General features: G+C 35.8%; 2 protein-coding genes across 2 annotated transcripts; both read left to right on the top strand.

Moving 5' to 3' along the window:
• Positions 1-332: 332 nt before the first annotated feature.
• On the top strand, positions 333-8,473 carry LOC105787467 (alpha-mannosidase). The gene is made up of 28 exons (XM_012613861.2): positions 333-582; positions 675-758; positions 839-927; positions 1,018-1,192; positions 1,276-1,395; positions 1,464-1,547; positions 1,633-1,704; positions 1,793-1,906; positions 2,026-2,126; positions 2,211-2,304; positions 2,393-2,560; positions 2,651-2,740; positions 2,814-2,879; positions 2,964-3,020; positions 3,109-3,328; positions 3,412-3,542; positions 3,651-3,716; positions 3,800-3,859; positions 3,934-4,053; positions 4,163-4,282; positions 5,047-5,112; positions 5,271-5,383; positions 5,487-5,571; positions 5,664-5,774; positions 5,856-5,951; positions 6,772-6,819; positions 6,971-7,039; positions 8,221-8,473. The coding sequence occupies exons 1-28, from the start codon at positions 370-372 to the stop codon at positions 8,410-8,412; spliced, it is 3,024 nt and encodes a 1,007-aa protein (XP_012469315.2). The 5' UTR covers positions 333-369; the 3' UTR covers positions 8,413-8,473.
• Positions 8,474-9,523: 1,050 nt separating this feature from the next.
• On the top strand, positions 9,524-13,524 carry LOC105787465 (protein EARLY-RESPONSIVE TO DEHYDRATION 7, chloroplastic). The gene is made up of 4 exons (XM_012613860.2): positions 9,524-10,664; positions 11,433-11,599; positions 12,719-12,803; positions 13,117-13,524. Exons 1-4 carry the CDS (start codon positions 9,571-9,573, stop codon positions 13,304-13,306), a joined length of 1,536 nt encoding a protein of 511 aa, XP_012469314.1. The 5' UTR covers positions 9,524-9,570; the 3' UTR covers positions 13,307-13,524.

Below are 13,524 nucleotides of genomic sequence, written 5' to 3'. Positions count from 1 at the left end.
ATGATTTAAATGAAAACTTTCGTATAATTTAGTGACCGTTTGTAACTTTTTAAGTTGAGTGACCAAAACGTAAATTTACTAATAGTTTAATGATTTTGAGTGTAATTTACGCTAATATTAGTATCGTGTAGTGTGGCATCAGTTTATAGTTAAAAAATCCATTTACTTTAATCCCCATTAAAAAACTTCCCAAAAATACAAATATTGAGCGTTGGCCGGCCCGCCAGCCACCAACATGCCAGAACATAGTTTGTTTGTCCTTTTATTACTGCCATTTATGATATCCTTGGTATTGCCTGTTGAAGGTTTATAAATGGAACAATAACAACAATGCACAAAACTGGGTTATTATTATTACCAGTGATAACAATGAGAAAACATGAGATTTTTACAGTTTATGTTGTTCTTGCTGTTGTCGTTGTTGTTTGTTTTAATGCCGGAACGGTGTACGCGAAGTACGATACCGGAGCCAGGATTGTTCCGGGGAAACTAAACGTTCATTTGGTACCGCATTCGCATGACGATGTTGGCTGGTTAAAGACTGTTGATCAGTATTATGTTGGATCAAACAACAGCATTCAGGTTCGGTTCTCACCATGTTTATGTTAATTTTACTCAATGACAATGAGCTTTGTTATGTTTGATGGTTTTTTTTAAGTGAATTGTGTATGCAGGGTGCTTGTGTACAGAATGTGCTCGATTCGGTCGTCGATGCATTGCTTCGTGATCCGAATAGGAAATTCGTGTTTGCCGAGATGGTAAATGGTCATTTTTCTAGTCTTGAGTCCAGTCATGTTCATGTTCGTGTAATAATAAAGTTCGATATGAATTTATACAGGCATTTTTCCAACGATGGTGGACGGAACAAAGTTCAGAAATACAAGAACAAGTGAAAGAACTTGTGGATGCCGGTCGATTGGAATTCGTGTATGTTTGGTTACCGAGCAACTTGATGTCTTGTAAGGTTTGATTATTCCATATATACTGAAACTGGCCTATTGGGGATTGTATATGCAGTAATGGTGGTTGGTGTATGCATGATGAAGCTGCAACACATTATATAGACATGATCGATCAAACGACTTTAGGCCATCGTGCGATAAAGGAGCAATTCAACAATGTTCCTCGTGCTGGATGGCAAATCGATCCTTTTGGTCATTCTGCTGTGCAAAGTTACCTACTCGGTGCTGAGGTGCATAATTCAATCAATTTAACCGACTCGAAACTGAGTTTAATTTGAATAAATGACACATTTTCGTACATTGTTTCCTACAGGTTGGCTTTGATTCAATGCATTTTGCAAGGATTGATTATCAAGATAGAGCTCAACGGAAGAACAAGAAGTCTCTCGAGGTTATATGGCAAGGGTCCAATACATTCGGTTCTTCATCTCAGGTTCGGAATAAAAAATCCTGTAGTTATAACATTTTACTTTTTGTATTAACTTGTTGGTCACCCTGCAGATTTTCGCGAATGCTTTTCCCATTCATTATAGTCCTCCGACCGGTTTCCATTTTGAAGTGGATGATGATTCCGCGCCTGTCCAGGTACGATAATGTTTAACAAAGAGTTATGTGGTCTTTGTATTGATCGTTGTTCGTGTTTGTTGTGTATTACTTTCTATGCCTCCAGGACAATCCTCTTCTATTCGATTACAATGTTGAACAGCGGGTTAACGACTTCATTAATGCTGCAATGATCCAAGTAAACTGTTCGTTCCGTTTTTTGGGTTTCTTGTTTCTCAAGTTAGGAGCCTGACTATCGGTTTTTATTTTTTGTTCTTTCCGATTAGGCCAACGTGACGAGGACGAACCATATTATGTGGACAATGGGAGATGATTTCCAATATCAATATGCTGAAACATGGTTCAGACAGATGGACAAATTTATTCACTATGTTAACAAGGTACTTTCAGACAATGAAATCGATTTTTAATCGCTAATTTTATTTTGAAATTGTAGCTTTTGAGCTCGAATTTTCCCTCAATGTGTACAATACTATTCATTTGTGCTTCCTTTTCTTAGGATGGCAGAGTGAACGCATTGTATTCTACACCATCCATATATACCGATGCAAAAAATGCCGCAAACGAAACGTGGCCACTTAAAACTGATGACTATTTCCCGTAAGCACTTCATTTGCTTGACCATTTGTTTTCAAGTTTGCATAGGCTGATCTTTTACACGTACGCTTCGATGATGCATGGCAGTTATGCAGACAGTCAAAATGCTTATTGGACCGGATATTTTACAAGTCGGCCGGCCTTTAAACGATTCGTTCGGAAGCTTAGTGGATATTATTTGGTAATGTCATCAAACTAACGAGATGAAAAACCGAACAACCTGTAGTTAATGGTAAAATCGAACTGATATTTCTGTATTCTTCGAACAGGCAGCGAGACAACTCGAATTCTCGGTAGGAAGGAGATCCAATGGTTCCAATACTTTTAGTTTGGGAGATGCTTTAGGTATTGCACAACACCATGATGCCATCACCGGTACTGCTAAACAACACACAACTAATGACTACTCGAAACGCCTTGCAATAGGAGTAACTGAGGTTGACAGCCAACTTCCTCTATACTTCAACCCGTTTTAGGAGATTTCCGGGTTTTATCATTGAAAATCGAACAATTTGTTGCATCCACAGGCCGAAACTGTTGTATCTTCTGCTCTCTCGTGCTTAACTAAGAACAATTCCGGAGATAAATGTGAAGAATCGGGAAATATATTTAGCCAAGTAAGCCATTAAGAGCTGTTAATGTCTCCTTATATTGTGCATATCCTTGTTGGTCTGACACCATTTATAACAGTGCCAATTGGTCAACATCAGTTACTGTCCACCAACAGAACAGGACATTCCACAAGGGAAAAGCTTGGTAATTTTCGTGTATTTTTCGTTTCCGTTACGAATTCCTTTTTTTTTTTTTTTTCGTTCACCATTCGGAAATGGTCACTTTCAGGTGGTGGTGGTATATAATTCTCTTGCATGGAACCGTACCGATATCGTTAGAATACCGGTGAGCTAGCTAACATTTTATATCTTTTGGGTTTTTGTTGATTTAGTATATGGTGTAACTTTTAGGCCCTGTCTCAAACCATTTACAGGTTAACGACACGAATCTTGTTGTCCAAGATTCCTCTGGTAATAACATTGATACACAATTTATAGCTTTGGATAATGTTACAATAAATGTAAGGGAGTTCTACACAAAGGCTTACTTGGGACTGCCGTCGGATTCGGTTCCGAAGTACTGGCTTCTTTTTCAAGTATCTATACCTGCACTCGGCTGGAATACTTACTTCATTTCTAAAGGAACCAAAAAAGGTACTGGACCCTTGTTGAAGTCTCGAAGCTTATATACAAAAAGGAAAATTTGTATTTATATGTTTGATCTTTTTACGGTGTAGGACGAGGCACGGTTGAAATGGTCTCGGCAATGCCACAAGAAGGGACAATTGAAATTGGACAGGGAAATCTCAAGATGTCTTTTTCTACAAGTTCCGGCCAACTCCAACGGATGTATAATTCTCGAACTGGAGTAAGTTGTTTGTAATTTCCAAACAATGATCATGTAAGTCCCGGTTTTGGGTATGTTTTAAGTCCCGGTTTTGCGTATGTTTTAATCTTTGTTTTCCAATTTCGCCAGGTAGATGTACCACTACAGCAGAGTTACCTATGGTATGGTTCGAGTTCGGGTGGTTCTGATTTTCAGGTAAGCAATCACAGCACTTGGGTTTCGTATATAAGTGTTCACAACGAGGTCGTAACTTGTAAGAGCCTTCTTAAATGTTACAGGCTTCCGGTGCATACATATTCCGGCCTGACGGAGAATCTCCAACTGTTGTTTCACGATCGGTAAGTCTCTAGTTAAACATTGCCATCTTTCGAGCATATAACAAGCCTCTCATCAAAACCTTGTTCCCCTGCAGGTGCCATTGAATGTCACTCGTGGACCTCTAGTCGACGAGGTTTACCAACAATTTAATGAATGGATCTACCAGGTCACCAGACTTTACAAAGACAAAGAGCATGCTGAAATCGAATTCACCGTAAGGCAAATCTAAAACGAAGTTGAATCTTATTACCTATATGTTCTCTTTTTTCCTCAAACTGTGTTATCAATGGCTCTGGTGAACGTGTGTGTGTGTGTGTTTGAAGATTGGTCCGATCCCCTTAGATGATGGTGTCGGAAAAGAGATTATTACTCAGCTGACAGCAAATATGGTTACGAACAAAGAGTTTTATACTGATTCGAATGGCAGAGACTTTCTAAAAAGGGTAATTTCTGAAACATTCCTTCTCTTTGAAGATACATGAAGTTGAGTTAGCTTCAATGTCAAGTTAGCATAGTATAGATATCAACAAATCATAATGTTTCTTGATGTTGGTTCGGTTTTGATCTCGGACACGTTGTGCCGTTCTTATATATTGATGTTTCTACTTGCATTATGGCTAGGCTAAATGCTCAAATTAGGGTTCAACCTTTTAGTGCTTGCTCACGTAAGAGTCAAACCTTTTAAAATTGTCATATAAGGACTTAACATTTACAAAAGTGTTCAACTAAGGGCTTTTCACGCACTTCAAGTCAGTTTATGGTAAAATTAGAAGAATGTTAACGTGTTTAGAATAAAATACATAATAGTTGAATCAAATATTGCTTGAAAATAAAAGAAAATAATAAAAACATAATTTGAAACTTGATATAAACATTTAAGAAGCCCTTATATATATTGCTTGAAAAGAAAATAAAGTAATAAAAACATAATTTGAAATCTGATGTACGATATTTGAGAAGCCTTTCTATGAGCACTTTTGAAAAGGTTTAGCCTTTATTTGAGTATATTCGAAAAGGTTTGACCCTTATTTGACCATTTTAAAAGGCTTGGTTTTCTTGTAACACTTTTGTGAAGGTTAGGCCTCTATATGATCATTTTGAATGATTTGATCCTTATGTGAGCAAGGTTGAGCTCCAATTTAAGCATTTAGTCTTATGGCTACTATAGTACCAACTCGAAATGTAAAACATCACAGTTCCATTTCAGGTTCGAGATTTCAGAGAAGACTGGAACTTAACGGTTACTCAACCTGTAGCAGGGAACTATTATCCGGTAATTTTCTCGGTTCTAGTTTACGAGCCCGAAAATTCTTCACATCATTGAGGAGTTTGAGAACTCGTCGTCCTTAAGAGTTCATAGCGTATAGCGTTATATGTGTATTTATAGGTTTTCATGGTACATATTGATGTCTTGAAACAATTTTTTTCTAGATTAACCTCGGAATTTACACTGTGGATAAGAAATCGGAACTATCCGTGTTGGTTGATCGTGCCACAGGAGGATCGAGTATTAAAGACGGGGAAATAGAACTAATGCTTCACAGGTTTCCTTTACATTTAGCTTCTTAAAATACCCATAGTCGATATTTGTATCCAACACATATTCATGTATGGCAATGTGAACCTGCTGAACACACTTTGCTTTAGGCGGATGCTCTACGACGATTCCCGAGGGGTAGGCGAAGCCCTTGACGAAAGCGTATGTGTAGGCAACACATGCGAGGGACTTACGGTACACTTCTTAACTGTAATTGCAATGCTAGTTCATATCGTTTCTAATGAAAATCCATACTTGAATGATTTAATATCCTGTCTTTGGCTCAGATTCGAGGGAATTATTACGTTAGTATCGACCGGAAAGGGGAAGGCGCACGTTGGCGTCGTACGACTGGTCAAGAAGTTTACTCGCCGGTCCTTTTAGCCTTCACATATGAGGTAACATTGTAACTTTGAATGTGTCACAAATACATGTCTAGGAAAAACCATAACTGTGTATACAAATGATTGATCATTTAGAACATGGAGACCTGGAAATCATCCCATTTGACAAAAGCAACTGCCATGGATCCAGGCTATACTTTGCCACTCAATGTTGCTTTAATAACTCTTCAGGTGACAGTTTTTCGAACCCATTTTTTAAGGTGAAAGTATGTGACAGGTCTCTCTATTACAGAGATATAATTAAATTAGTTCTTTTATTATTAAATGCACGGTTGTTAGAATTGAATTAGATCAACCAGTTGAACCAGGAATCGGTGGTTCAATTGGTACTATAAAACCAAAGTAGGAGTGAGCCATTGCAGAACCGATTAAACCGGGTAAAAAGCCCAATTAAAAAGCCATTTGACCAAATTTAAGCTAGTTTAAATATTTAATTTTATTACTATAATTTATAAAATGAATGCTTATATTTACATTATTATTTATTTAAATATTCTTTTATTTCTTTAGAAATTTTTGGAATTTTTTAGTTTATAACAATTGAATCAGGAACCAATGATCTAATCGGTTTGATCATCGGTCCGATTTTACAACATCAATTAAATGGATCAATTTAGTCTTTGTACTAATAAAAAAGAATCAAATGAGAATAATTTTTTTCATTTGTAATTCAACTCTAGACAAATGATTTCACTTGTAGAATCATAAAAACTTTAAAAATATTAACTCTGTTAAATAATAAATTATAATTTTAAACAGTAAATGTTAACTTTATCAAAATTTGGCCTCTTTGAATTTCTTTTAATAGTATAAGGATTAAATTGACACATTTATTAGTATAAGGACTAAATTGACAAAATCTCAACAATAGAGGGACCTATCAGACACTTTCACCCCTTTTTAACAACGTAATTTTCTACTTAAAACAGCTCTCTTTCTTTCCTCTAAAAATAGCTGCTTCTTTTCTTTTTCTTTTCCGTTTTTTTTGCAGGAATTGAGTGATGGAACTGCACTCCTTCGTTTAGCACATTTGTACGAAGTAAGTAACTCGAACATCTCGATCCGATTTTCTAAAATTCTTCACCAAAACATATTTTAAATCGGGTTTTTACTAAACAAAATGTGAAATTACAAGAAACATATTGACCATATGGCTATTTCTTGTGATTATTGTGAATGTTTTTTATTAGGAGGGTGAAGATTCTACATATTCACATCTAGCAAAAGTTGAGCTAAAGAAGATGTTCAATGGAAGAACGGTATGTAAAGCTTCATACACACACACATGTACATATACTCATAGGGTTAATTATATCATATATCCGCGATTTGACTTTTAAACTTTAAAATATTTTAATTAAGTTCTTGAAGTATCATTATCATATTAATAAGTCATTTTGTCAATATAACCATCAACTTGGACATTAAATGTTAGTTCAAATCTAAAGCTCAGTATATTTAAAACGTGTGGATCAAATTGTAAATACATGTGTACCTACCGCATGTACAGCTAAGATTTAATGTGTTAAAAAGAAAACAGATAAGTGCCAATAAAATTTAGGAGCGATTTCTTTTTAACATGTTATATCTAAGTTGTCTATGCAGTAAATGCATGTATTTACAATTAATTCCGTGTGTTTTAAATATGCTCGACGTCAAATTTGAGCTAATATTTAACATCTAAGTTGGTTAGATTGACAAAAAGACTTTATTTATATAATATTAATACTTTGAGGACTCGGTCCTTACTAGAACTTTTTGAAAATTTTCTCTCTCTCACACACACACACCAAGGCGAAGTTAAAATATTAATTAAAGAAGCCAAAATTAAATAATAAACTTTTGAGGGGGTAAAGTATAATTTTACCATTATATTTATTTGTAATTTAATAAATTTTAAAAGAGTTAAAAGGAGCAAATTTACCATATTGGGAGGGCCTCTGCCCGTATAGGAGTGTATTAGTGGCTGCCCCTTAAAATGGTAAAATTTTAATTTAAGCCCTTTATAATTTATAAAATTTTAAATTAGTAATAAAAAAATTACATTTTGTATCTCAAAAATGATAAAAATTTGATTTAACCTTTTAAAAAATATAAATATATAGACTATTAAAATAATGAAATTGTATTTTTACTATCGTAAAAATATACAATTTAATACCAACCCCTCAAAAATTTTTTTTGGCTCCACCGTTGAATGTATAAACAAAAGTAAGCAGGTGCCTTGGCCCCCCAAAATAGTAAAACTACCGTTCAATCCCTTCAAATTTTATGAAATTCAAATTAAAATAACGATAAACCTGCAATTTTCACTTCTAATAATTTATAATTCATTTTTGACGTCCTATAATAATTTTCCGAGTTCACTCCTCTCTATATAACCATTTTTGAACTAACATAATTTGAGCTTTATATTGGGTTTATTTATTTACTTTTTCAGATAAAGGAAGTACAAGAAATGAGCTTAACAACAAATCAAGTGAAATCAGAGATGAAGAAATTATCATGGAAAGTAGAAGGTGACAATGGAAAACAACCTTCTTCTCCTATTAGAGGAGGCCCTGTTACTACTTCAACTCTCATTGTGGAGCTTGGTCCTATGGAAATCCGTACTTTCTTATTGAAATTTTAATAAGCATATATGCATAGATCACTTTCAAATAAAAGTTTTCAATAAATTTACATTAATTTCATTATAGGTTCTCATCGTATCTGCTCTTTTTTGATATAATGTTTAGGCTTATCTATAATCTCTCCCCGACCCTTAAATAGGAGGGTAATGCGTTTAAACGCACTCGAAACCACATCTTCCTACATTATCAATTATTTTGATACCAATCGAGTTAAGACTCAATCGACAATAATATTTTTTATTTTTAAATTTTAAAAATAAGAATTAGTTAAATGTTGTGTCTTGAGCTTCAAGCCTTTGAGTCTCCTGTAAAATGAAAAGATTGTTGAAAACGGTTGCAATGAAAATTATAAAGGGAAGCATGTAGATGTATTGATATAAGCATCTTTAGAGATTGTGGTTTGTGCTAGGGTGAAGTTAGAAAAAAAAAATTTGGGCAGGAGATGAAATTAAATCGTATAATTTTACGAGAGTTAAAATGTACTTTCTCCATTTTAATAGCTTATATTTTTATAATTTTTTAAAAATTAAATTAAAATTTATTGTTTTGGGGACATGGTACAATTTTACAATATATTAACTAAAATTTTATAAATTTTAAAATGTCAAAACATAAAATTACCATTTTAGGGGCATCAAATTGTCTCTTACATGTGATTGATTGGAGAGTAGGTGCCTCTAGCATTTTGTTAATCTTACCTTTTCACTGATGTCACGTACCGTTGTTGAGATTGTAGAATATAATTATATCATTTGATAATCGTATAATTTGAATTTATAAATATTGAAAATAATTTGGATAAAAGTTGAATATAATAATTTTAATTTTTAATCTATTTATCTTATTCAACATTTAAAACAAATACGAAACACGTTTAAATTTTGAAAATTTTATTTTTCAATGTGGTGAAAACTTCCAATGCTTTATGAAAACACAAGCATTATAGAGGGACTAAAACCATAATTAGACCGAAAGTAAATCTAATCTTAGTATTCGTATACTTGCGCGGGATATCGGAGACAATTCAACTGTCAAAATTACCAATCAATGATCGCCACGTGTCTAATTATCCTATATATATATATATTTATTTCTTCTTCATTTATTCCCTCCCAAAAATTCCCTCTCATCTTCTCTCCTCCCAAACAGAAAGGAAAATGGATTCTCAATACCCGACCCGGAGAAGCTCCCTTTACCCGGAAGTGATCCAAACAAACCCCGGTATCCCTCAATACTCTTCTTCTTCTTCTTCCAATAATCTTTACCCTACCATCGACAAGCATGATTTCGTCGATAACCTTTTCCCGGACTATCCTCAATATTCCGTTAGACACCGTAACGACCACTCAGCTCCGTCTTTTGCACCAACGGCTGAGTCTTTTCAATATTCCGTCAGTCACCATAACGGTTACTCAGATCCGTCTTTTGCGCCAACGGCACCGTCTTTTGAATATTCCGTTAGCGGCCATAACGGTTACTCAGATCCTTCTCCTCCTTTAGCGCCAACGGCTCCACCTGAAGTCGTGGAGGAAGTTTTAATCAAAATCCCTGGCGCCATCGTGCATTTGATCGACAAATCGTACAGCGTCGAGCTTGCTTGCGGCGAGTTCAGCGTGATCCGTCTCTGGCAGGATAACGAAATCGTAGCTGTACTCGCGCGCGTGGCTGATGAAATCCAATGGCCGATAACGAAACAGGGAACGTCAGTTAAACTTGATGATTCTCATTATTTCTTCTCGCTTCAGTTTCCTAAGGAAGCGGATTCAATTGAGGACGGTGATAGGAAGGTTAAGAAATCCGATGACGACGGCTCTGATTTGCTTAGTTACGGTTTGACGATAGCTTCGAAAGGACAGGAAGATTTGTTGTCGCAGTTCGATGTTATATTGCAATGTTATTGTTGTTTTACGGTGCAGAAAGTAAATGAAAAAGGGGAGGAGGTTTTAGATGGAGCGGTGTCTGCCGCGAAGAATACGTCGCCGGAGGATTTGAATTCCGGAAGCAAGAAAGAAGCGATGGAGGGGAAATGCGCGGCATATTGGACCACGCTGGCGCCTAATGTGGAGGAATATAGTGGGAAAGCTGCTAAGATGATTGCGGCTGGATCAGGGCAGTTGATCAAGGGGATATTGTGGTGTGGGGATGTGACAGTAGATAGACTGAATAGAGGGAATGAGGTATTGAAGACCAGAATGACTCCGGCCGAGAAGGATGCTGAGATTAGTCCGGAGACATTGAAGAGGATACAGAGGTTAGGAAACTGTTGGCTTTGATTTATGATGTTACTTTTTTATGTTTTCATTTCTTTTTTTCTTTTCTTTGTTTTTTTTCCTTTTGTTTTGGATAATGGGATGGATAGAGGGTGTCTAGAGATCGAACCTATCAACCGGGACTTCATTCATTTCAACGGAAGTCCTTTGCCACTATACCACGGGCCCGGGTGGCATTCGGTTTCTTTTTCATTCTTATGAAATGCTATAGCTAATGAGGTAATAATATCAATTGAATTTAGAAACAATTAGCTTGTCTGCATTTGGGATAATCACAAGGCTTCAATTGCATGGGTAGTATATATATATATGCTGCCAATATGGTAGCAAGATAAAGGTTATTGATAAATTTGGTATATAATTACATTTGCATTATGTGTGTGTTTAGGAAACAGAGCACAACAATGACATTAGTGTTTATAGAAAGTTGAAACTGCTGTGTTCTGTTCCTTAAGACGGGAAGACAAAAGTGGAAATTCTTTCGTACCATTTGTATAAAACTAGGTGATGAGTGATGACCCTTTGCGCGTTTTCTCTTTCAAGTTCTATGCTTGAAAGCAATGGAATTTTCTAATGGAAATGGAACTGAAATACAACTTTGTTCAGAAGAATTTTACTTCATAAGTTTTCTTGTGATTTAACCCGAGTAGCATGGATAATAATGGTACAAGTTAGTTCTTTTTCTTTGGCTTTTAGGTCTAATTCTGTAGCAAACACTGCTTGATAATTTTGTTTAACTATACATACAGGGTTAAGAAGGTGACAACAGTGACACACAAAGTAGCTAAAGGGCTTCTGTCTGGGGCTGTGAAAGTTTCTGGATATTTCTCGAGCTCAGTTGCAAACTCAAAATTGGGAAAGAAAATTTTTAAGCTCCTACCCGGAGAAATGGTTATTGCTACCCTGGATGGATTTGGTATGTCATTCACCTGTCTTCACCTTATTTTCTATGCGCAGCTGCATCTTTTAGAATGCCATTCATCCTTGTGCAATTTACTAAAGTATAATGAATATTTGATTTGTGTGCTTATGCATGGAGTTTAATTAATAAAGATGGCAGCTGGATTGCATTTTAGGTTCTTCTACGGCTGTGTTAGGTTTATACGTCCCAAAAGCACTACTGCTCCTTTGTAGTAACTGATGTCGAGAAAATGGAAAGTAGATTGCTAGGTTGGTGTTTCTAGGTGTGCGGTAGGTTGATACAAGCTTAAGGATATCTGTATCCTGTTTTTATGATTTCTTGTCTTCAGGTGGAATTGAATGCACTGGATGGTATAGAATAATTTGATCTCAGGCTCCATAGGCTGTTACCTATAGGTGCAGACTCCAATTAACCATACCACTTAGGCTTGAGATATCCAAATGCGTTGGGGTTCCTATCCCTTTGCACCCTAATTTGTATTGTCTTATCCATTCATGAAATTTGCATTTCGTTTAAGTCAAATATCTTATGAGCTAACTTTTTAACCATTTGTTCATTGCAGGGTCAATGCTATATCTGTTTTGTTTATGTGGGTGATTAAATGTGCTTGTTTAGACCATACCTAGAGGAATATGACAGAAACTTTTGTGTTCGTATATCTTTGTGTTTGTGTGTTTGCATTGAACGGTGCAGTTGATAATTTGTTGGGTTGGTTGGGTTACTAACGAGTTTGTACTCCCAGAACCACATTACGATTTTTAGAGGCCTCTCAGATACCATATAGGTGATTGAGCTTCTTTATATGCTGATGAATTAAGTCCCTGTTGCCTTTGAATGATAGAATTTGTTTTGAGTTTCCTTGTTGGCGAGCTACTTTATGACTCTGTTATCACTCCATGGTGAACAAATTTCATGCCATTTCATGCCATTCCTATGTGGGTTAGATTCGCTGATTATCTTATTAAACTATCAACTTTTGTGGCATCAAATTTTGGGTATTTGGGGAGCAAATGCAATGCTTCTGATTGGTAGATATGTGACTTCTATGTGGCCAATTTCAAGCAGTATTCAGATCTCTCCTATTAATTTGTAGTACTATTTCCTTGTGAACAGATAAAATTTGTGATGCTGTTGAAGCAGCTGGGAAAAACGTGATGTCAACATCATCCACTGTGACGACTGAATTTGTCAACCAAAAGTAAGTTCATAACGTATATTAATGGATTAATGGACAAGCAACTGAAGTTTGTATTTGGATGTAAACCTGGTTCAAAGAGTGTTGTAATCCATTTGCCTCTGAGATTTTACTTAAGTTTTTTATTGGCATTAACAATAGGAGTTCTACTCTGCTCTTTATGCCTAACGCATAGGTCCATGCACTCAAACACTCCCACACACAGAGAGCTATGCCCTTGCTTCAAGGACAATTTTATACAAAGTCTCTTCTCTTACTCTGAACTCTCTTGCCAATTAAGAAAGAGACACGAATTTAGAGCTTATCCTTTCTGCAGGTATGGAGAAAAAGCAGCTGAGGCAGCTAGCGAAGGGCTTGATGCTGCAGGGCATGCTGTGGGAACAGCATGGGCTGCATTTAAAATCCGAAAGGCACTAAATCCCAAAAATTCTTTTAAAGCTACCGTGCTAGCCAAGGCTGCTGCTAAGGCTACCGTTGAAGAGGCAAAGGCAAAGGGAAAGAAGTGATTGCTTTCAAATACCCATTCTTCAAATTTGTAAGTTAACAAGAAAACTGGCTATAATCCCTATCTCCCTAAGCTTCATATATTATCAATACCTGTTGTTGCTTATTTATAATATTTGTACATATTTTCTCTATTAGTGGCAAGAATTAGAAGGCTTTAGTCTGGTTGTAGTAATGATAAGTTATGAAGATTTGAAAAATCATCAGATTCACCCTTGAA

The sequence above is a fragment of the Gossypium raimondii genome, chromosome 2, assembly GCF_025698545.1.
Source record: "Gossypium raimondii isolate GPD5lz chromosome 2, ASM2569854v1, whole genome shotgun sequence".
Taxonomy (NCBI): Eukaryota; Viridiplantae; Streptophyta; class Magnoliopsida; order Malvales; family Malvaceae; genus Gossypium; species Gossypium raimondii.
Note: the sequence above shows the minus strand (reverse complement) of the source record. Positions and strands in the feature narration are given on the sequence as shown.

Excerpts from the sequence above, each read along its gene's own strand:
- LOC105787467 (XM_012613861.2), top strand. The coding sequence starts at position 370 with ATGAGAAAACATGAGATTTTTACAGTTTATGTTGTTCTTGCTGTTGTC. Across the intron at positions 2,127-2,210 it reads AAAACTGATGACTATTTCCC|TTATGCAGACAGTCAAAATG; the intron begins GTAAGCACTTCA and ends GATGCATGGCAG. Across the intron at positions 6,820-6,970 it reads GTTTAGCACATTTGTACGAA|GAGGGTGAAGATTCTACATA; the intron begins GTAAGTAACTCG and ends GTTTTTTATTAG.
- LOC105787465 (XM_012613860.2), top strand. The coding sequence starts at position 9,571 with ATGGATTCTCAATACCCGACCCGGAGAAGCTCCCTTTACCCGGAAGTG. Across the intron at positions 11,600-12,718 it reads TGCTACCCTGGATGGATTTG|ATAAAATTTGTGATGCTGTT; the intron begins GTATGTCATTCA and ends CCTTGTGAACAG. Across the intron at positions 12,804-13,116 it reads ACTGAATTTGTCAACCAAAA|GTATGGAGAAAAAGCAGCTG; the intron begins GTAAGTTCATAA and ends TCCTTTCTGCAG.